At 49.0% G+C, this 21,787-nt stretch overlaps 1 protein-coding gene across 1 annotated transcript in view; it reads right to left on the reverse strand.

Annotated features, from left to right (window-relative positions):
- Positions 1 to 6,582: 6,582 nt before the first annotated feature.
- The window catches only part of Eps15l1 (epidermal growth factor receptor pathway substrate 15 like 1), a 70,559-nt gene continuing 55,354 nt past the window's right edge, over positions 6,583 to 21,787 (reverse strand). The window contains exons 15-16 of the mRNA XM_055597309.1: positions 11,685 to 11,890; positions 6,583 to 7,092 (exon numbers count right to left, since the gene is read on the reverse strand). Coding sequence (XP_055453284.1) covers positions 6,949 to 7,092; positions 11,685 to 11,890 — 350 coding nt within the window. The 3' untranslated portion in view covers positions 6,583 to 6,948. The remainder of the gene's footprint in view (positions 7,093 to 11,684; positions 11,891 to 21,787) is intronic.

The raw sequence follows: 21,787 nt of genomic DNA on the forward strand, positions 1-21,787 counted from the left end.
TTTTTAAAAAAAGTTTAAAGTCATAACCAGCACGTTCCTAAATGTGGCCAAGCCTCACCCAGGAAGGAAAATTTTGAAATAAACTTCCAGGCACCATTGTCATGCCTTAAGCTATTGTACTGGGTCCCACAAACCAGACTGCAATCCAAGAGGTCAGTCTGTGAGCCGGAGCCGACCGGCTCCCTGAGCTTGGGAAGAATCAGGACCTAACCTGGTCAGTCGGCATGACAAACAGAGCCCCTCAGTCTTGGGCTTCACACAAAGGAGGCTACCTATAGAAGCCCGGCGGCCAATCGAGCCGAGATTTTTTATTTGCTTGGAGCTTGCAAAGCGAGTAACTTTGAAATGACTAATCTGCATGTTTTCCCTTAACAAACAAAACAAAACTGTGGACTGGCACAGGGCGTCACACCCCGTTCCTCTCGCCTCAGCCTCCTGAGCGTGACTGAGGCCCCTCTCATTGCTCCCTTACACCTGTGAACTCCACTTTTTCCTTTCTTCCTTCAGCGTTTTAAAGCCTTTTCTGAATGCAAGCTGTCAGCAAGCCCTTCAGATGTGTAGGATCTGATCCGGGGGTCAAAGTCATCCATGACTGCACAGTCAGTGTCAGTCCAGCCAGGGATCTAAGACCCTGTCTCAAAAATTAAAACAATGAGCAGGGTGAGGTGGCACATACCTTTAGTCCCAGAAATGGGGAGGCAGAGGCAGGCAGATTTCTGTGAGTTAAGGCCAGCCACTGCAAAGCAAGTCCAGGACAGCCAGGGCTACACAGAGAAACCCTATCTCGAAAACCCAAAATAATTAAATAAATAAAATTAAAAATTACAACAAACCCCCATAAAAAAACGTGGATGAGACAGGAGCAAAACCCACACCCAGATTAACATAATGTGTTGTGTATACTGCATTTATTTATTTGTTTAACGTGTGTGTGTGTGTGTGTGTGTGTGTGTGTGTGTGTGTGTGTGCGCCATACATTCAGGTCAGGGGACAATTTACAGGAGTCAGTTTCTCTCCTTCCACCTGCGGAAGTTCTATCCCGGGACAGAACTCAGGCTTACCCCTGAGCCATCTCATTGGCCATATGATTTATTGTTTATTTAGAGAGTCTCACTATGTAGCCCTGGCTGGCTGACTGCTATGTAGAGCAGGCTGTGTCTGTCTCTGGGACAAACACCTCCAACTCTGGCTACTCATCTACACTTACTGTGCTGTTAGACAGTCTCAAGAAGCCTGGCTCTACCCTACCGCCTCCCGCTCCCAAGTGCTGAGGGGACAGGCACTGCTGAAGCCAGTACACAGGGGCTAAGTGAAATGATTCCAGGTTGTATTGTCATGTTAAGTCACACATGCCAGAGTCAAAGTGTAGTCAGTGTTTTTGCCTCTCTCAGGCAGCCAGGGAAGTTAATTCTGATACAAATGTGTGTTTTTAATTGGGAGGGGCTTTTAAAGATAAGGTCTTGCCACGTAGCCTAGGCTGGCCTCAAACGTGTGCTCCCCTTTCCTCAGCCTCCCAAATGCTAGGACAGCTGTGCACCTCCATCAGCCACTGACACAATAGACTTTAAAAGTTTGCCTCTTCTTTGAAGTTTTTTGTTTTTATTACAATGATTGTGTGTGGAGAGTGCAAGTGTCATAGCTGGTTGAACTGAGGCCCATGGCAGCGAGCGTCTTCCTACACAGAACCACGTCACCAGCCCTGAAAAAGTATTTTCCAGGAGTCCTTAGGAGGACTGAAGCTCAAGGCCAGTCTTAGCTGCACAGAAAGCTGGAGGCTACTTAACCCCTCCCCTCAAACAAAACAACACAGAAAAGATGGAGAGAAAGTACTCAAGGTTCTTGTCCACCAGTCAGAAAACAAATCAAAGGCCATCTTAAAGTACCTACAGTGTCCACACAGCTCGGCTGCTGTCCCATCACGTAATTTCTTTGGAATAAACAGAGATAATGATCATGTTTCCATTTCCCCGTTTTTTGTTTTTTTCCAACCTCATCTCCTGATACAATTTGTTCAGCTCCTAGGAAGTTTTTACTGAGGAATTTTTTTTTTTTTTTTGAGTGGGGTGGGAGACTTACATTTGAAAGGCACCAGATCTGATAAAGGAGCCAAAATATTAAGTCCATTATTTTTGGTGGCAGCCGTTTATTTTCTGGCTACTTCCTGTTTGGTCTTAAAATAGCCCCGCACGAGGGGCTCAGGACATGAACAACCTTCCTATCAAACCAGCTTTGAACCTGGTGTTCTATCTCGCAGGAGTCTGACCTTCAGTGCTAAACCGCTGCTTGGCGGGGGCAGTTTGGTCCCTTGAGTCTATGTATCTACTGAACCATCATCCAAGTGACCTCACACCATCGGCATGTGAATATCAGAAATTTTTCCAGTTTGGTTTTTTTTTTTAATATTTTAAAAAATTAATTTAGTTATTCACTTTACATCCTGATTGCAGCCATGCCCTCCCCTCCCAGTCACTCAGTTTCCTCCCATGAAGCTGTCATCTTTCTCTAGTCTTTTCACAGGAATCCCAAGAAGGACTTGGGCAGAACACCTGGCTGATAAGCCTTAAAAGGCTCAAGGTTGGGGCTGGAGGGCTGACCAGGATTAAGAGCCCTGGAGGCTCTTGCCGAGGACCCAGCTTCAGTTCCCAGTACTAAGATGGGGCCTTGGGACAGTTAGTAACTCCGGCACCCTCTTCTGGCCTCAGCGGGCACTGCACACACAGGGCAACGACACCTGGAGGCCAAACACCCACACAAAATTAACAAACCAACAAACAAAGGCCCCAAGGTCTAAAGGAAGAAGGGCCTGAGAATTTGAGAACTTCCAGGGCTCATGGGAGGGAAGGAAACAGGGTTAAAGGACCACAGGGGTCTGAGGGAAAGTGGAGGCGGCTTTTAAAAGGAACTTTTATTTGCCTGGTTAAATGGAAGCTTCTAGCCTCCGGCCAATCTAATGTAGGCCTAGAACGTTTTTTTATCTCTGAGACTTACTGCTGAATAAGCTCACACTTTCTTGTTCTTACTGTTCCCATAGCTGTCTGGTTCCACACAAGTGTTCTGGCTCAAACTCCTCTTGCAGCTGAGCTTATTCAATCTGTTTTTTTGCTCAGCCTCTGAAATGCTCTGCTTGCCCTCAAACTAACTCCAGCTACCTGCTCTAATCTCCTGGCTCCTCATTCTCTGGCTCATTTGGTCTTCACCGGAGTTCTTTCTCTGCAACCTGACTCTCTATTACTGTCCCAGTAAAACTGCCCTACTTCTCTCTACATGGCCCCTTAAGTAGCTTCCCTTTCCTCTCTTTTTGTGAGAGTTGGGTGTATCGTATTGTCAAATCTTTCTCTGATTCGTCACTACCTCTGCCACTCAATTTAACACCATTTTCAAACAGGGGTGCTTCCTTTACAAACTAACTCTACTTTCATTGCCTGGGATTAAAGGAACCTGGACCTTAAAGCCTGGACCTAAGCTTTCCTTTATCTGAAACTTGCTCTACACCAGGCTGGTCTTGAACTCAGATCTGCTGGCCTCTGTCTCCTGGATTAAAGGTTTGTTCGTATTCCAGCCAGATCACACAGACGAGAAGATCTTTGGACGTGATTTCTTGCCAGAGCAGCATGTTCTGAATTAACATTCCTCTACAGCAGCTGGCTGGGAAACTGCTGAACACATGAGTAAGGGCCTCTGGAACTCTTTGTCTCTCTGTGGTTCTAAGTCTAAGCTAATCCTTAGAAAAGTGAAGGGCTGGTGAGATGGCTCACGGGTAGGCACACCTTCTGCCAAGTCAGATTGTCTGACCTGTGTAAACTGGTAGATGCAGAAACAGTCACCTCAAAGGGGAAAAGGGAGTTTATTCTGGAGCCAAATAAGAACTACACAGACTTAAGACACCTCAAATTCCATGTTTCAAGATGGAAGCAGTTTTGTGAAGTTTTTACAGTAACAAAATAAAGTCACAACCAAAGGTTTTTCTTTCTGTCCTTTTTTCCCTCAAGGGCTTTTCAAATGCATTTACAGTTACAGCAACCTGGAGAGCACTCAGCTTGATGCTGCCTGATGGCTCCCGGCTTTTCTGCTGACAGAAGTTATGGAGGTTTCAGGTGTTTTTGTTTTTTCCTGAAGCTGGTATACATCCCATGGCTAAGGGGCTAAAGCTAGCCCAAGATAAATTGTAGCTGGGCTCTGGACCTGCAACCTTCCAACACCTCCACATCCCTGCAGCTCTCATCAGCCTCTGTGGACACAGGTTCTTCCAGGAATTCCCACAACAGCTGGATGCCTGGACCCGCACAGTGGAGAAAGCCTCCCTGCCCCACACAAAATAAATGTAAGTTTAAAATATCAAGTAAAATACGAGGCTGGAGAGAAGCCCAGGGTTAAGAGTGCATACTTCTCTTACGGAGGACTCCAATTCAATTCCCAGAATCCATGTTGGGTGGCTCCCAACAACCTGTATGTAACTCTCACTCCAGGGACTCCAACGCCTCCCTTCATCTGTCCTCCTTAGCCACTGCACACTCGTGACAGATACACATCTAAATAAAAAGTAAAGCTGAAAAAAATCTCACTTCCCCCTTTGAGACAGGGTCTTAACTATGTAGACCAGGTCTGCCTGCCTCTCTGGGGTGACAGGTGTGAGCCGATATGCTTAGTTGAGTTACTTTTTGAAATGTTTCACATCATAATGAGATTCTGGGGCTCAGACAGGTCTACACAACACTTTTTATTCTTTTTTTTTTTTCCTGGTTTTTCAAGACAGGGTTTCTCTGTGGTAGCCCTGGCTGTCCTGGAACTTGATCTGTGCACCAGGTTAGCCTCAATCTCAGACCCACCTGCCTCTGCCTCCCAAATGCTGGGATTAAAGGCGTGCACCACTACCACCTGGCTTCTTTCTCATTTTTTTTAAGTGATTTATTGCCAGGTGGTGGTGTTTGACTTTAATCCTAGCACTGAGGAGGCAGAAGCAGGGGGATCTATGGGAGTTTGAAGCCAGCCTGGTCTACACAGTGTACTCCAGGACAGCCAGGACTACACAGAAAAACCCCGTCTTGAAAAAAAAAAAAAAGGTTATTTTCGTTTTTGTGATTTATTTTTACTTTGTGTGTTGAGTGTTTGCATGAATATATGTACGTGTAACACATAAGTGCTTCAGGCCTTTGAAGTCAAAAGAGGGTAGGAGATCCCTTGGAGCTGGAGAGGAGTGCACCATGTCCTCTGCAGGAGTAGCCAGCGCTCTTAGCCACTGAACCATCTCTCCAGCCCCTGCTTTATTTATTTTGCAACAGTCTGGCTATGTAGCCCTGGTGGCCTTGAAATCACTATGTAGACCAGGTTGATCCAAAGTCTGCCTGCCTGTGCCTCTGCTTCCCCAGCACTGTGATCAAAGGCAAGCACCACATCTGGCAAGATTATTTAAAAATGTATTATATGTGTGGGTGGGAGGCCAAAGAGGGAACTGGATCCCTTGGAACTGTCTGCTGTGGGTGCTGGGAATGAAACTTGGGTCCTCTCCAAGAACAGCAAGCATCTCCCTAGCTCCCAACTCCAGCCCCAAGTTAGATTCTAAGCACACAAAATAAAATGTCAGCTCTAGGGAAACACAAGGGTATCTCCAGCCAAGGCCAGAGGCTGTTTACCCAGGTCAGCACACCACAGGATTTTCGTGGCCTCAGCATGACTATGTGAGTTCCATGTCTTGTCTGCACTCAGAAAGCAGCATATCCTGGAGCGTTTCTGATTTCGGGTGTCTAACATTCGTCACCTTCACTGAGACAGGTCTTTCTATGTAGCCCTGGCTGACTTGGAACTCATTATGTAGATCAGGCTGGCCAGCTGCCCTTGCCTCCATCCTGAGTAGTGGGGAGACAGGGAGACCTGTCTTTTAAAACCATTTCCCCCCATGCACATGGAAAAGATGCATTTTAGGAAAAAAAACAAAAACAAAACCCCAAAAAACTCAACTGGCTTCTCTGTGGCTGTAAGTGGCCTTCACAGCTTAACACCTCAGTAGGTGTGAGAAGATAGCTTAGGGGGTTAAGAATGCTTGATGCTGGGGTTCAGTTCCCAGCACCCACATAGTGGTTCACAACCACCTGTAATTCCTGGTCCAGGGGAGCTGGCACTTCCTTCTGACCTCCATGGGCACCAGGGATGCACAGAAATAATGCAGTCATACCCATTAAATACAAATAAAACCAATCCCACCATTATCAACAACAAAATGGCTACGTGAGACAGCTCACTAGGTAAAGGCACTTGCTGCTAAGCCTTGATGACTTGAATTCAGAGTAAGGAACACACTGGAGCAAAGAACTGACCTCTGACCTTTCACTGTGCTGAGCACCCTAGAGTCCCGGCACTCAGGCTGCATGGCTCCCAACCACCTGTAATTCCAGTTCCAAGGGATAGGTCACCCCCTTTGGTCTCTGCCAGCTCCTACATATGCATACACAACCCCCACACAAGTAAAACAGACAGTGCACCTCCTCTCCCCAACCTTGATGTGGAGGGCGAAGTCTATCTCTATAGGTTCCCTCTGCCACTCACCCATGCTCCCTAATTGAAAAAAAAGACAGTCTCATGTTTTGTATTAAAATATTTTATATTAATCATTCAAACTTCATTTTTATACAACGAATGCATACATCGTGCGTGTGTGTGTGTGTGTGTGTCCTCATGGATTCAGGGAAGGGCTGGGGCGGGGCTTGTCTACAGCCAGGAGACTGGAGGCCTCTGCCAGCCATTAAATGATCTTGAAGGTTCTAGGCCTTTTACCTACAGCTGCCCTCCTGGCCCACCTACAGGGGTGAGCCCTGTCTTCTGCCTCTGAAAAGGCCCCTGCAGCCTGAGGCCCAGTGGCCTGCTTGTCCTTGGCTGTGGCATGGCACGGCTTGAAGCTGGGCACGCTCTGAGCATGGGTGTGTACATACAGACAGCTGCAGCTTCCCCTGCTCACTAGGCTGGCATGTCAGCCTTGCTGAGGGCTATGGCCAGCTCCAGGTCCTCCTGTTCCTGTCGTCGTAGTCTCGCCAGCCGCTCCTGTTCGGCTTTCTCGCTCTCCCGCTTGGCCCAGGCCAACTGCTGCTCCTCATTGCCAAACTACAAATGAAGATTGGAACGGTGAGAGAAGGACCCAGAGTGTAGGTGGAGGGACCCTTGGGCAGGTAAAAAAAAAAAGAGGCCCATGCTGGGGCTCCTCACTTCACCCCATGTACGAAGAAGCAGGGTGCATCTGATCTGAGCTGCCAACTGGAGGACCAGGCAACAATCCCTTCGAGACAGGCAGCTGGGCCTGGTGCTGGAAAGTTCTAGCAGGCAGGTCCAACAACTCTAGGTATGTTCTACAGCCTTTTTTTAAATCTCTCATTTGAAAACAGGGTCTCCTAATGTAGCCCAGGTTGGCCTAGAACCAATCCTCCTGCCTCAGCCACCACAGCTGGCTGTCAATATTTTCATCTTCCTTAAGGCTGAAGCCGCATTTTACCTGCTACCCTTATGGTTACTCCATGACCTCTAGAAAGGCCAAGGCCCAAAAGAGCTCAATGCCTGTATAGGGACTGCAATAGTCTCCTTAATCACTGTCTCTTCCAGAGAATGCTGATATCTGTGGCATTTGAGACAAGATTCCAGCCCTCCAGAGCAGACAGACACCAGCAGAAAATGAGTGACAACTCACAACCTCCTTGGCGATCAGAGAGCAGGGTAGGGTGGTTGCTTCTTCAGCCAGGGCACTGTGCTGAAGTAACTCTGAATGATCTGTCTGTCAGCTGTCACCAGTAACTGGCAGGGACAGTGGCTTAGTGACTTTGGTAGGCTCCAGGTGGGAAAAATCAGGACCATAAAGGATCCCAGGAGAAGGTTGTGACTTCCCAGCCAGTGACAAGGACCCTACTGGAATAGGTGTGGCCTCCTGGGAAAGGGTGGAGCCCAGGAACCTCACAGGGACTTAGGCAGGGAAAAGGTTGGGGCAACAGTCTAGGCCAACGCTGGGAGGTGGGGTCCCATCACCTGTTCCTAAAGGCAGGTCACAAATCAGCTTGTCCCCTCCCTGTCTTGGGGAAGAACAAATGCAGGTGGCAATGACTGCAGGAACTGCAGCTGGGCGGCAGGATGAGGACCTCATCCTCAAAAGCCCAGACAAGCCTCCATCGTTGCGGAGCAGCAAAGCCCCTCTCATACTATACCTCATTCATCCCACACAGACCTACCTCATGCGCTTTGCAAGCACAACACACTTGGGCTGAGACAAGAATACCAGAAAAGGTATTCTCTCAGTGGTTTACTGACTAGCCCTGGTTGGAGGTGCTTGGACTGGGCCACCTCTGGTTCTCCTGGGTCACATAAGGGACAGGAGCTGAACCTGAGGTGTCTTAAGTGTCCCATAAACAGCAGCTTGAGTGCCACTTTCCTTCTGTACTATATCAGGGCCCAAAGCAGTTATGAGGAATCCACTTTTTCTCAGACACCTTCATTGAGAATGTGCTAACAAATTTTATTTCTGAAGACCCTGCTTGCAACATAAGAACAGGCTCCGGGCCCCCACCCCAGCTTGATCACTGAGACAACTGCAAAGCCCAACACAGCCAATCTGATGTCCGCCTGCATCTCAAGGAAGCCTTGCAGACAGCAGACAGCTTTTCTGCTCTTAAGGGGTGCACTCACAGATTGAGGTGGAAGGCTGTTGGCTGTTTGTTTTGTAGGGCAGGGACCTCGGCAACCCACACTGGCCCTGAATTCCCTGGGCCTCCGATGTCCTGCTAAGCAGAAGGCTTGCCAGGATGTAAAGAAAATTCTTTTTTGTTGCTTTTAAGAAAAATTCTTTCTGTGTAGCTCAGGCTTCTCTCCAACACAGAGATCCACCTGACTCTGCTTCCGAAGTGCTGGGATTAAGGGTGCTAGCTACCATGTCCTTTTTTTTTTTTTTTTTTTTTTTTTTTTGAGACATGATGGGACTTGACCAGCTGAGGATGACTTAACTCCTGATCTAATATGCCTGCACCACCAAGCCTGACTTACACAGTGCTGGGGATGGACCTTTGGTGTGCTAAGTGAGCACTGCCCACTAAGCTACAGCCACAGCCCACAAGAAACTTCCATGAACAGTGAGGAGCTCCTGAGGGAAACTGCCCAACCAAGGATAGCAGTGGCCACTCAGCTTAGGTGATCAGTTGCTGAAAGCCTAAATTCATCAGGCTGCATTCCATAGGCGATGGATGGCAGCCTTTTTTGAGTCTGTGCAGGCCCAAGGAGCAAGCCTTTAATCCCTGCAGAGGCAGGTGGATCTCTGCTGTCTACAAAGTGGATCCAGGACAGCCAGGCATCTGTTACACAGAGAAACCCTGACTTGAAAAACCAACCCTGTCTTGTGTACTGCCCCCCCCCCCCCAAAAAAAAAAAAAAGTCCTAAAGAGCCTGGAAAGCAGGTTCATCATGCAAGGTTGGTGCTTATAGCCCAGCAAACGGAGAACCCTACCAGGGTCCCCACTGGGCACCTGACATCAGAGAGGACCATGTATGCTAATAGCACCACAGGACTCCTCAAAGTATTGAAGGTTCGTACAAAAAAAGAGCACAGGGCAGGCAGGACTTGGTTTCCCACCTGGAGAGGAGGGTATTTAAATCAGAATTTAATCGAGGTACGGGGCAGTGCCTGACATCCCAGCATGCAGAAACTACAAGTTTGAGACGGGCCTGGGTGAGTCTTTTTCTCAAAACCCAAACAACAAACATAAACTTAATAAAACTGAAGCCTGTGACTGCTCTGGGACAACAGAGTCGTTAGCCCACTCACAGCTCAGAACCTGGTGTTTACGACAAAACTGTGCAGGGGATATGGGGTACTCTGCCTGTGCGGGCACAGGAAGTAAATGGCTTTTCAGAAAGGCCAGTCATTTCTCTACACTGTGGTTCAGCTTACCATCACTCATTCCTGTCTGAACAGAGCACCAGGGTCATGTGACAACAGCTGCACCCTGTTTGTTTGTTTTTTAACGGATTATTTTATTTTTGTAGCCCAGGCTAAACTGGAACTCCTGATCTTCCTGCCTTCACCTGCCTGGTGCTGAGCTAAAAGGCCATATAGAGCTGGGGATGGACCTAGGGCTTGTCATGCTAGGCATGTGCTCTGCCCACAGCCCCAGGACTGACCTTGTTGGCTAATAGTTTCCACTAGAAAATAAACCTGGTGCTATTCAAAAAACTCAAAGTGCTTTTGTCTCTGGTTCTTACCAATACACCTTTTAAAGACACACACTGCATGCACTGTCAAAAGAACTGAATGGGCTGCAGTGCAGATAGTTAAAGCGCTCCAGGGGCCAATGTATTATTACTTCTTCCCATGTATCTCAGGCTGGCCTCAACCCTGAGATCCTCCTACCTCGGCCTCCCAGTACTGGGATGAGAAATGAGTGTCACTGGGGCCAGCTCTGCCTTAAGCAATCCACGCCACAGGATAGCAGTGTCCTACAGATGTCACTAGTGGCTGGGAAGGCCCTGGGTATTTATTGTACCCTGAGACAACTGCTTTTTTTTTTTTTTTTTTTTTTTGTAATGGGAATGGAACTTTGGGTCATATGCAGGCTGTCAGTCTTATCACCATTGGGCCACACTTCAGCCCTCCAGGTCTGTTTGATATCTGTCACCCAGCAGTGTAGGATGGTGGTTCAAGGCCATTCTAGACTAAGATCAAGGCTTATTTCAAATAAACAAAAACAAATAAGTAAACAGAACAGTTATCAATGTCTCCCCTGGCAGCCCAGCAAGGAACTTTACAAAAAAACAAAGGAAAGTTGGGGAAAATGGCCTCACCCTGAAAAGTGAGATGCATATGAGAAGACAGTATCAGAGATGCTCGGAGCATGGGCTGCCCTGAGGTGAGGGAGGGTGTTGAGGATGCCCTGAAGTGGCCCGAGGCCAGCTCTACATAGACAGCAGAGAAGCACGGGTGAGAGGCCAGGCTGCTTCCAGAAGGTCCTAGCCTGGGCAAGTAGCTCTTTGAACCCTCGGAAAAGAGAAGAAGGCCCTAGGGTGATCATGGTCATTTATGCTGGATTCTTTTTCAGTGTAGCTATAAATCAAACAGAAATTAGAAAGAAAAAAAAAGAAAAAGTAGCCAAATCTCCCATTCTTTGAACATCCTGCCTGGACTCATTTGCTCCTACATCTATGATGCACTTGGGCAGAACTACCAACCCTGGCATTCAAAGACCTTTCTGGAGGCAGCAGAACCCTGATGAAATGTTCAGAGTTAGTCTTGGAAAGTGCCTGCCTGTTCCGCCTCCTAAGCCAGCCTGGTGGTGTACATCGTTAGTTTTAATACATGGGAGGCAGAGGCAGGTGGACTCTGAGTATCAGGCCAGCCTGTGCTACACAGCGAGACCATTGTCTCAAACAGAAACTCAGTGAACAGAAGAGTCTTTGAGGGACACAGATCATAAGCCACTGAGCACAGAGGCAGGCATAATACTGGGAGAAATCCCATCTCCCTGCAGTCCACTAAACTGCAGCTCTCATCCTTATCGACAACCTATTTTCCTTACAGAAGACAGTACAGAATAAATAACAAAAGTAGTAGGTAGTTGGTGGGAGGCAGCAGCATCAGGGAGAAGCAGTGTCTGTAGTTGCAGCGGGACCCCCACCCCCAAGAAGCGGCAAGCGAGGCAGGAAGGCGGCCAAGGGAGGACTCAACTTACAGAGGTGAAGTCGGCAAAGCCGGAGGAAGAGGCCTTAGGAGGTTTTGCTGAAGAGGAGGGGGCAAATGGATCTTTGCCACTAAATGGGTCCCCAAACCCCTTTTTATTTTGGAACGGGTCGCCGCTGTCAGCCCCAAGTGGCTGGAATGGATCGGGGGGCTCGGGGAAGACTGAAGAACCCAGCTGGCTTACAGGTGTACTCTGACCTGGAAAGTTTAGAGGGAAAAACAAAACAAAAACAGAGGGGAAAGAAAACAAAAACAAAAACAAAAACACAAGTTACTCACTACAACAGGCTGGGGTGCAGAGTGGGCCTGGCTGTGTCTTGGGGACAGCGGAGCATTCAGAGAAGAGAGACTCTGGGTTTGGAGACTCTGGGTTTAGAAGGTGTGGAATCCAGGACCCCATGCCCAACTCTGCACTTGTTATACCATGGAGTTTCATTTTATAATAACCCGGAGCAGAGGTGTAACTAGATTGCAAGCAGTGCCAGAAGATGATTTAATTCTTGTTAAGTTATTTTTTGTTTGTTTGAGACAATTTCTCTGTATAGCCCTGGCTGTCCTTGAACTCAGAGATCTACCTGCCTCTGCCTCCCAAATGCAGGGATTAAAGGCATGCACCACTACCACCTGGCTTGCAAAGTTATTTTTAAGATAGGGTTTTTTTGTAGCCCATGCTGGGCCTTGAACTTATCTTCCTGCCTCAGCCTACCAAAGTGATGGGATGACAGCTGTGTGCCACCATACCTGGCCCAAGGTCACTTTAGGTCACATAAATGTACAGAGACCCAGCAGCTAAAATTGGTTGTGTCTTGGACAGTTAAGGATACAGTTTTTGCAGAAAACTTGAATTTGGTTCCCAGTACCTATGCTCTGGTTCTGAGGTGTCACTGGCCCATTCCCTACAATCACTGTGAGTCTATTTAAAGAATAGTCAGAGAGAAAGACTGGCAGTCTGTTCCCATGATTTAGTCCAGCCCATCACAGCTAAGCAGAGAAAGAAACACACTAAAAACACTAAAGACAGCAAGAGGGGGCAGGAGCACTCCCTGGTGACGAAGCCACAGGCAAAGCCTCCAGCTCACTAAGCAAAGCCACACACCACGAAAGGATGAAGCCCAGCCTGGCTTTTCTAGAACCCCTGCTTCCGAGGCCAGACCAGCTCAGTACTCCTCTCTTGATGTGCCTCTCTGCCTGAGCACCCAGGGTCTAGACATTCAATGTGGCTGAGACATCAGTCCCAAGGGCCAGGTTGGCATAGCTCCCTGGTTTCAAAGTCATCATTCAGAGAGAAACTAGAGCGACTGACCCTGGACACCTGGTTGTGGGGACAACACACCTGAGCCCATGACACCTACCTTTAACCCATTAGAACCAGTGTACAACCTGATGGCAGTCTGGTTGACAAGACTTGAGCAGATATAACACTTGCCACCAAACCTGACAACCTGAGTCACCCCAGGCACCAACATGGAAGGAGAAAAAGAAAGAGAGAAGCATCAACATGCTCTGGGCTATGTGGGTGACAGCATTCATCTTCCCAGTAACTGAAAAAATGCAAGTAAAATGTGCTAGCACTGTGTTCTGCTCGCCCAGACCACTGACAACCTCCTACCCCAACTTCTGAGCTTCCAGCTGTCTAGTGCTCCTAGAGCTTCCTGCTCTGGGGCTCATGGAGAAAAAGTTCTGAGGACTAGCTGGGCTCAATTTCCCCATTTGTGGGGCAGGAATGGAGACTGGGGTGCTGTTTGGCAGCCATCTGCAGCCTGAGCCTAGCATGTACCTGATGGAGCCCTGGCTGCAGCCCTCTTGACACACAGTGGCAACTGGGCCCAGACAGCTGGAAAGTGCAATAGGTCTGATCCAAGCTGTATCACAGCTTAACTTAGGCCAGAGGTGCTGCACCAAGAGAAGTGAGCTTCACATCAGAGATGTGGTGCCACTATCAGGAGGCACGAACCTGACAGGGGAGGCAAGGGTTCCTGCAACTGCCACAGAGCTATACTTCCCACACTCACAGGGCACTTCTGGAGTGGGGTCCTGTGACACTAGGGCACAGCAGATGCATGGCCACTGTCCTTTTAGGCTGTTTCTTCCTTCCTTCCTTCCTTCCTTCCTTCCTTCCTTCCTTCCTTCCTTCCTTCCTTCCTTCCTTCCTTCCTAATCTTTAAAGACAGCGTCTCACTGTGTAGACCAGGTTGACCTAGAACCCACTACTTGAATGCTGGGACCGAAGGCACAAACCACCACACCCAGACTCCCTTTAGGTTTCTGCCCAAGTCATGGTCACATATCTAAAGACACTATCAGAAGGGTGGACACACACCTGGTGCGACAGAGCAGTCCTGACCCCTGTGGCTTCAATGCTTACCTCTCCTACTCTTAAATATTCTTGCTGTTGTCTCTGCCCTCCTGCCAGCCTCCAACCTCTCTGCAGGCCAGTCCGCAATGAGCCCACTTACCAGAAATGAGGGAGCAGGCAGGCCACGGGGCCTGGGGAGGCTCACAAGGCACCAATACATTTTGGTCCTGAGAGAGACTCACTGTTGCCCTGAGCCTCTTTCCCCAGTCTACAGACTGCTGAGAATATAAGTGTAAACACACCCTGTGTGCTGGAAGCTTCAGGAAAGGGAACCCGGGCAAAGGGAATGTGGGGACGGGTGCCTGTCCTCATTTGGGTGCCCTCTCTGCTCCCAAGCCAACACCTCCTGCCAGGGGTCCTGCCACAAAGACCCAACCTCTGCTCAGACCTCCCCACCAGCCCAGCATATATACAGTTTCATCTGTCCTCTGCCAGGGCCCTTCCAGTCCATCCACATCCAAGGGCACCCTGTGGAGGTGCTCCAGTACCCACTTGTTGCCTGGCTCAGATACTTCCCTGTGACTGCCTCTGTAGCCCTGTGACTGAAGCCCAGTGGCTAAGTCACTTACTGTGTGCGTTCTCATTCTCTTCTCATGGCCGGAACCTCTGTCCATTGTATATGGCCCTTGCTCTCATCCTCACCCCCCAACCAGGAGGTAGGAGGGTGGGCAGGGCACTGTTGACTGAACATGGCCCTCCACAGCACAAAGGCTGAGTTCCTCAGGTACCTGAGCATTGGAGAAGCTCAGGACCACACATACTCTCCTTCTGGCCTTCTGCAGCAACTCCAAACCTGGGCACTCTCTCAATCAGAGAGCATCTGTGCCACCATGGTTTCTGAAACCCATCCCCACCATACACAACCAGCATGCTTGTGCAGGCCTAGTACTGGGCCAGAGGCTGGACCAGCTAGACCCTGTAGGGTCATGAGGAGTGGTGGGACCTCCACACACCTGCCCACTCAGCCTGTGCAGCCTGCTCCTCAGCCTGTTTGCATATCCCATTATCAAGTCCACGGCTGGAAATATTGAAACCCAGCTATGCAGAGCAGGTCACTACTGGAAACAGGCTTCCTTTGTTTTTAGAGGAAGGATCTCACATAGTTTTAACTATGCTATGTAGACTGTCATCCCAGTACTTGGGAGGCCAAGGAAGGACTGAGTCTGAAGCCTGCCTTGTCTCATACAATAAAAACAGGGTGGGGTGCTGGCTTAGCCAGAGGTGAAACCCTGGATTTCACTAAAAACTAGGTATGGTCCTCATGACTGATTCTGGCACAGAGAGGCTGAGTTTGAGGTCAGCCTGGGTTATGTGAGACCCTGTTTCAAACACAAAGAACAGTAAAAAAAATTAAGACCAGGACATTTCTTCTAAGGTATGGAGAGCTGGGAGAGTCTAAAGACATACAAGCATGGACAGAAGGTAATTAGCCAGTTTTGAACCTCTCTCATCTTTTTAATGAAGAGCTCTTTCTCCCCTGGCTTGGGGGATTTTTTTTTTTTTTTTCTGGGAGGGGCAGCCAGGAACCCAGCCGGCCACAACGATGTGAGGCTGTATTGTTTCTTCTGTGCACACAGAGGCGATCAGAGATGAAAAGAGTCTCACACCAAGACTTGCTGCAGCTGAAACCGTTATTTAGAAATTGCGACTGCACTCATGAAACCTGCCTGCAGCAACTGCTGCCTCTTGTTTTCAAAGGAGGAAAACGGTTTTCTCTCGGGTGCCTGTTTTTTGGATGCTTGCTTGCAAACACTCGTGCAGGTGCTGCAGGTCCTTGCCACTTGGAGGCTGGTGTGACCCTGTATTATGCCCAGGGCTTGAGTAATGATGGAAGCCCCCAGCGCCTCGGCTTCCCCGATTGGCACCCTGAGTTATTTTTGGTGGTTGTATTGTTTCAAGGCTGGGTCTAGTTCCTGCTTTTATGTAACCACTTCTGCTAACTCCTTAATCGCTTTCCCTGTTTTCTGAGGTGGAGCTGATCCACCTCAGATCAAGAAATCACTGTCTCAACAAGGTCATGGTGCTTTCGGCTCTTGGGACATGAGTATGGAGAGATGGCTATGGAATGGGAGTCTAAAGACAGTATGAACTACACATGGAGGTCATGTCTCAAAGACAAAACAAGGGACTGTGGAGATGGCTCTGCTCCCAGGCCTGATCACCAAAGTACGATCCCTAAAACTCACATGATGAAAGAACTGACTCCTGACAGTTTCTCTCTGACCTCCACCTGTGTGCCACTAACATATGTACACACAGAAGCAAATAAATGTAGTAAACCAAAACAAAGAAAATAAATAAAACGAAGTTCCTAAATATAGTAACTAATAATAACAGTAATGATAATAAAATAATTATTTGGCCAGGGATGGGGAGTCTCTGAGTTTGAGGCTAGCCACGGACTGGTTCTGAGACAGCCAATGAGACTCCCTTCTCAAAATAATAACAACAAAAAAAGATTCACACGAAAACTTGGCAGGTTGATGCCCAGTAAGGGATGCACAGCAGGCACGGCACCCCTGGCCCAAGACCCTGGCTGCTGCACTAGCTGAGGGGACTGAAGAGGCACAGTAGGCCTTATGTGGAAACCACAGCAGTTTCAACAGCCGCCCGAGTGGTGTACCGAAACCACACACAGCACTGACTTCGGCAAAAACAACATGAACTCCATGGTTTACCACAGCGCACTCTGCTAAAAAAATTACTCAGTGGCCAGCCCCACCCTGGTAGGAATTAAATTTTTCTCTTTCTCGGGTTTCCGAAGGCTGTTTGTCTTCTCAGCACACAGAGCCAGCACACCCAGAGATTACAGGTTAGGAAGGTGCCTGCTTTTCAGGGATTTCCCTGAGGAGTTCCCAGAGCCAGGATCAGAAAAAAACATCAGAATCAACAGTCAGCTCTGAAAGAGTTGACTTTCTCCATTCAAGAAGCTGATACAGAACAGTCAGAGGTCTGGGGTGCCAGGTCCCTGAAAATCTGATTAACAACACCCAATATTGGGACTGGGGCTCAGAGCACTCAACTTGTTTGGAATACAGGAAACCCTGGGCTCTAACCAGCACCATATACATACGGAATAGTGTACATCTCTGACCTCAGCACTCTGAAGGCTGAGACAGGAGAACCATGAATTCCAGGCAAGCCAGCCTAGGCTATAAGGGTTACAGATTATGATGTAAAATGGGAGGGAGGAGTATGTTCAAATAAAACAAAATGGAACTGAGAGAGCATGCACTTGCTCCTGTTAGACTGAGTTCTGTTAACACTATTCATTGCTTTAAAAAATGCAGCTCTGCAGATGGGAAATAAATACAGGAAAAACACCCTCCAAAAAGACAACCAGAAAAACAAAGACTAAAGGTTTGTGGTCAGGGCAGCTGCCCCACCCAAGCCATTACCCTCTGCAACCCAGGACACTCCCACACTGCTGCGCACCCTGACAGAAGCACCCACACAACTGCCAGGTGTCCTAGAGGACAGACACTTTCAGTGTCCTTTACCCTCAACAGCAACAGTGGCTCACACACGGCCAGGCTTTTGGAAGTCCTTCTGTTGGAAACTGGGTGAAGGACATCACACCAGGGCAGGGACAGCAAGAGGTCACTGGGGATCTATCTCACCCATCTCTGTCCAGGCCTACCAGCAAAACAAAGCTTAAGTGGGGGCAGAGGAGAAAGAAGAAAATCAGATTGCCTGACTCAAACTTTCAACTGTCATGAGAAAGGTGTCCTTTCCGCTCACACCTCTGTTCTCCCGCTGACTCGTTCTGACAGCCTTGGTGTCTCAGCCCCGGAGGGCTTGCAGGCAGGAGCCCTGCAGACTGGGCAGATGTGAGCGCAGCAGAGCAGTGAAGCCCAGGAGATAAAAATCTGATCACATCATGGTGCTGACATTTCCCACCAAAAATATTTACCAATTTTTCAGAAGACCTGTTTGGTGCATTGGAGGGGACAGGATGAGGTTTGGGTCTGAGTAAGGAGAAAAGCTGAACAAATATTTGTTAGCCCCACCTGTGCTGGGGCTGTTTTTGTCTGCTGTAAAGTGGGCAGGGGTCATGGGAACCTCTGGGGTTGGCAGGCTGGGCAGTCATGGTATCACTCTACCATGGAAAGGAAAGAAAGTGGCAATTTGCTTTGGGTCCACAAAAGACAAATTTGAAGAAAGACAAATTTCTTTTAGTTTTCACACACAGCTGTTTTGCTCTCTGACAAGGAACTGGTAAAAGGGGTGGCATCAGCCTATAGAAGAAAGCTGACCGAAGGCAGGGCTGACACACTTGTCCTGGCTTCTGTCATTGTTTTTGGTGTTTCTGAGACAGGGCTTCACTCTACAGTCCCTTGTACCCCCATGTGCTGGGATCACAGGCACCAGCCACGTGCCTGCACCTGTCAGTAACACAGACTGACAGGTCTCTCACTATACTAAGAAGCCACACCTGTTCTTTCACAGTACCTCTGACACAATCCTTCTGTTTGAGTGAGCGCTCAGAGATGCTATCTGGACAGATGCCAGATAGCGGGGAAGCCCTAGGTTCTCGTTGTGCACAGCCATGGGGGCTTCCAGGGCTCCTCCACTTTTTTCCTCCCTACAAGGTGCCATCATAGCTAGAATGCTACCTCTGCAAAGGGCAGGGAGACACCATCCCACATTTAACAAAGGTCACCACAGACTGTGATGTCTGCAAACGGGATGTATGCCCTGTGGTAAAAAGCTCATGGAGGGCTTTGGGGGAGGGTTCCTACTTGGCTCTCTTTTATGGTTAGATCTCTACTGACCACAAGCTCTGAAAGACCATACTGAGCCCCAGCTTGAGTCCTTTAGGTGAGCCAAGGGTGGACCCTCAGCTGAATGAGGGCCTGAGAGTTGCTTCTGCCCACTCACTACCACAGAGGACAGGAAAAGGACAGGAAAGAAGGCCCTGTCTAAGCTTAAATCCTGCAGGTCCCACAGAACCTCCACCGCCTGGACTGACCCACTCCTGGAGAGGCATTTACACACTACTGAATATAAGATCATGGGAGTCACAGAACACCTACTGGATCCACTCTGCAGAGCACAGAAGGGTGGGTGGACAATACCTATTTTCCAACTATTCTGCTAACTCTGTCCCCAACACAACCAAGTCTGCAGGCCCCTGAAACCAGATGGAGAAGCAAGGGTTCCTCCACAGCTTGGGACGGCAACCCTTCCAGCACACGGGTGCCTCCTCAGCCAACATCAATAGCAGCCACTGGTTATACTGGGCCCTTGGACAGATGCTACAGAGAGGCCTTGGCAACAGCAAGGCAGTGGGTACACTGGCTGAGCACAGGGTGGGGCTGCCTGGGTGCCTTCTGCCCATCCTGGCTGCTAGCAAATGCCAGAATCTTCCTGAAATGGAACATGTAGGTCATGTTCTCCAGTGTGCCCGATGCATTATCTCTTTGCTACCATCGTGGGAACGGAATTAAAGTAGTTACGTTCAGGGCAGAGGTGCTAACCACAGGCTCAGATGGCAATGCCATTTGACAACACACAGTAACGAGGGGCTTGGGCATGGGCATGGACAGGACAGGCAGTACCAGGTTCCAGACACGCAGGATTCTCTTTCTGGGATCTTTCAAGAGGGTTGAGAGCACATAGGATTTGGCTGCTTACAACCCTAGAACATTCCCTGTGCCTGTACCCTGCAGGCCACAGTGACCCTGTGAGAAAGCCATGGCCACTCTGCATAGATTTCACATGGTTGGGAGAGGACTTGTCTGCAGGAGAAGTGACTTTTTGCTTCTGCTTGGGAAGGGGCATCAAATTCAACACAAGGCTGGACCATTTTCCTGTAGCTTGAGTGAAGGCTGCTCACTAACACAAGTACACTGTCCATGGCTCTGTGGGGAAGGGGCAAAAAGCTACCATGACCTTATCCATGTAGAGCAGCTGGCCTTGTAGAGGGTGGAGAGACCATAAGTGGTAATAAAGATGATCATTAACTTGGGGAGAGGTTAAAGGTGACTGACTGGTGAGTGGTGTCGCTGGGGCATCGGGCAGACTCTGCTGGGAGCAGAAGGGCAGCAATGGCAGGAAGTGGCAGGGTGGGGCCCGCCAGGATCCCGCTATCTCAGGCAACCCAATCACTGACGCCCACACAGCCGTTTCCTGCACTTAAAAAAATCTGTTTCTCTCTTTGCAAATCAACAACTTTTACCTAGAAACTTCAGCGGTGAGTTCTGACTGATCTCCATCTCCGTCCGTTGCAGAAAACACAACACTGTTTACCTGGGGGAGGCTCGCACTCACTCCAACTGGCAGGTTTCAGGACTGGTTTGCATGTGTCTGAAAGCAATCAGTTGCCTCAGTACCAGACAGACACCTGCAGGTTATTCAATACCTTGACAGACCTTTCTAGAAAAGATCTCCAGGCACGAGAATGTAGCACTTTCAAAATACCCAACTTGTGTGCACACCCCAGCAGCCTAAGGAACACACTGTGTGGCTTCAAGAAGAGAACTGTACCCTCGGCATTGGGCTGCTATCCATGGGCAGGCAACTTGAACTGCTGACAACAGCAGTGACAGTTCCGAGGCTGGGAGCGGGGAACAGTGGAGGGGCACAGGAAGATGCACGGAGCTGATCTCTGTGTGAGAAGAGACTGAATTGACACCTAGATAAAACAGAACAGCAGAAGGCACTGCATAATTACATGCCACCCAGACCCAAACTGACACTCACACTGGGTGAATATGACCTTCAGGGGACCTACACTTTAAGTTCGACACCCTAAACACCAACACTTTTCAACAGAAGACACTTCTCTGAACTGTAACCTCATTTGGGTCAGACCATGTGATTGCCTGTGGGAAAAGGGTCCAGTAGGTGGAGATGGCTGTGTGTGTATGAACACAGGATGCAATGCAGGTCCTGCATAACATTACCACACCAAGTGTTTTACTTAAAAGCCTGGGCTCAGGCTGTGGGAAACTGAGGCTAAGTGAGCTTTGGGCATGAGTCCAGGGCTACCCAGGGACCCTCATGTACACAAAAGCAGCCTGACTGAACAACACCTCAGATTCTAGTTGGACAGGTGGGCCAGAGCCAAGCGGCCACTTCCAGGCACAGGGATCCAGCAGGATTCCAGGGAGTCCCTGTCCCTGGTCTAGAAAAGCCCAGGTAAGAAGGTGGTGGTATAACACGTATTTCACAGGCAGGGCAGTGAAATTGCAGGGAAGCTGTGATCCCCCAAGATTCAGGAATCATGGGGGAACACAGTGTTGCATGCTTTCTCTGTTGGACCATGGTGGTCCTTGGGAGCAGAGCACCCCCTCCTCCTCTATCCATCCCCCTCCTAGCCATGCTGGGACCAGCCCTCCCACCACAGGCTCCATGTCTGATACCCTAAGGGTCAGAGTGATGGAGTGTGGCCAGCTGAAGGTGGTTATTTCTGTACACTGGTCATGTGGTTTTCCCCAGTGGAAAAGGGTGGGCAGAAAAACACCATCCAAAACCAGGGCATAGAGATCCTGTTCCAAACACCATAAAATAAGATAAAGGTACCACCTTAGCTTGGCTAAGTCGCTTAAGTGGTCAGAAAATGAGAAGTGCCTAGCTTCTGCCCAAGTCCAGCTGCAGGAGGAGGTCAGTTTGCATTGTTGTCCCATCCACCTATGTCAGCAGCTGCGGCATGTATGGTATGGATGGAACATGGGAAGAGGAAATAACCATGTGGCTACATTCCAAATCCATGCATGAACCAGGGACTAAGAGCC

This window comes from Psammomys obesus, unplaced genomic scaffold (assembly GCF_907164565.1).
Source record: "Psammomys obesus unplaced genomic scaffold, mPsaObe1.curated_primary_1811, whole genome shotgun sequence".
Classification (NCBI taxonomy): domain Eukaryota; kingdom Metazoa; phylum Chordata; class Mammalia; order Rodentia; family Muridae; genus Psammomys; species Psammomys obesus.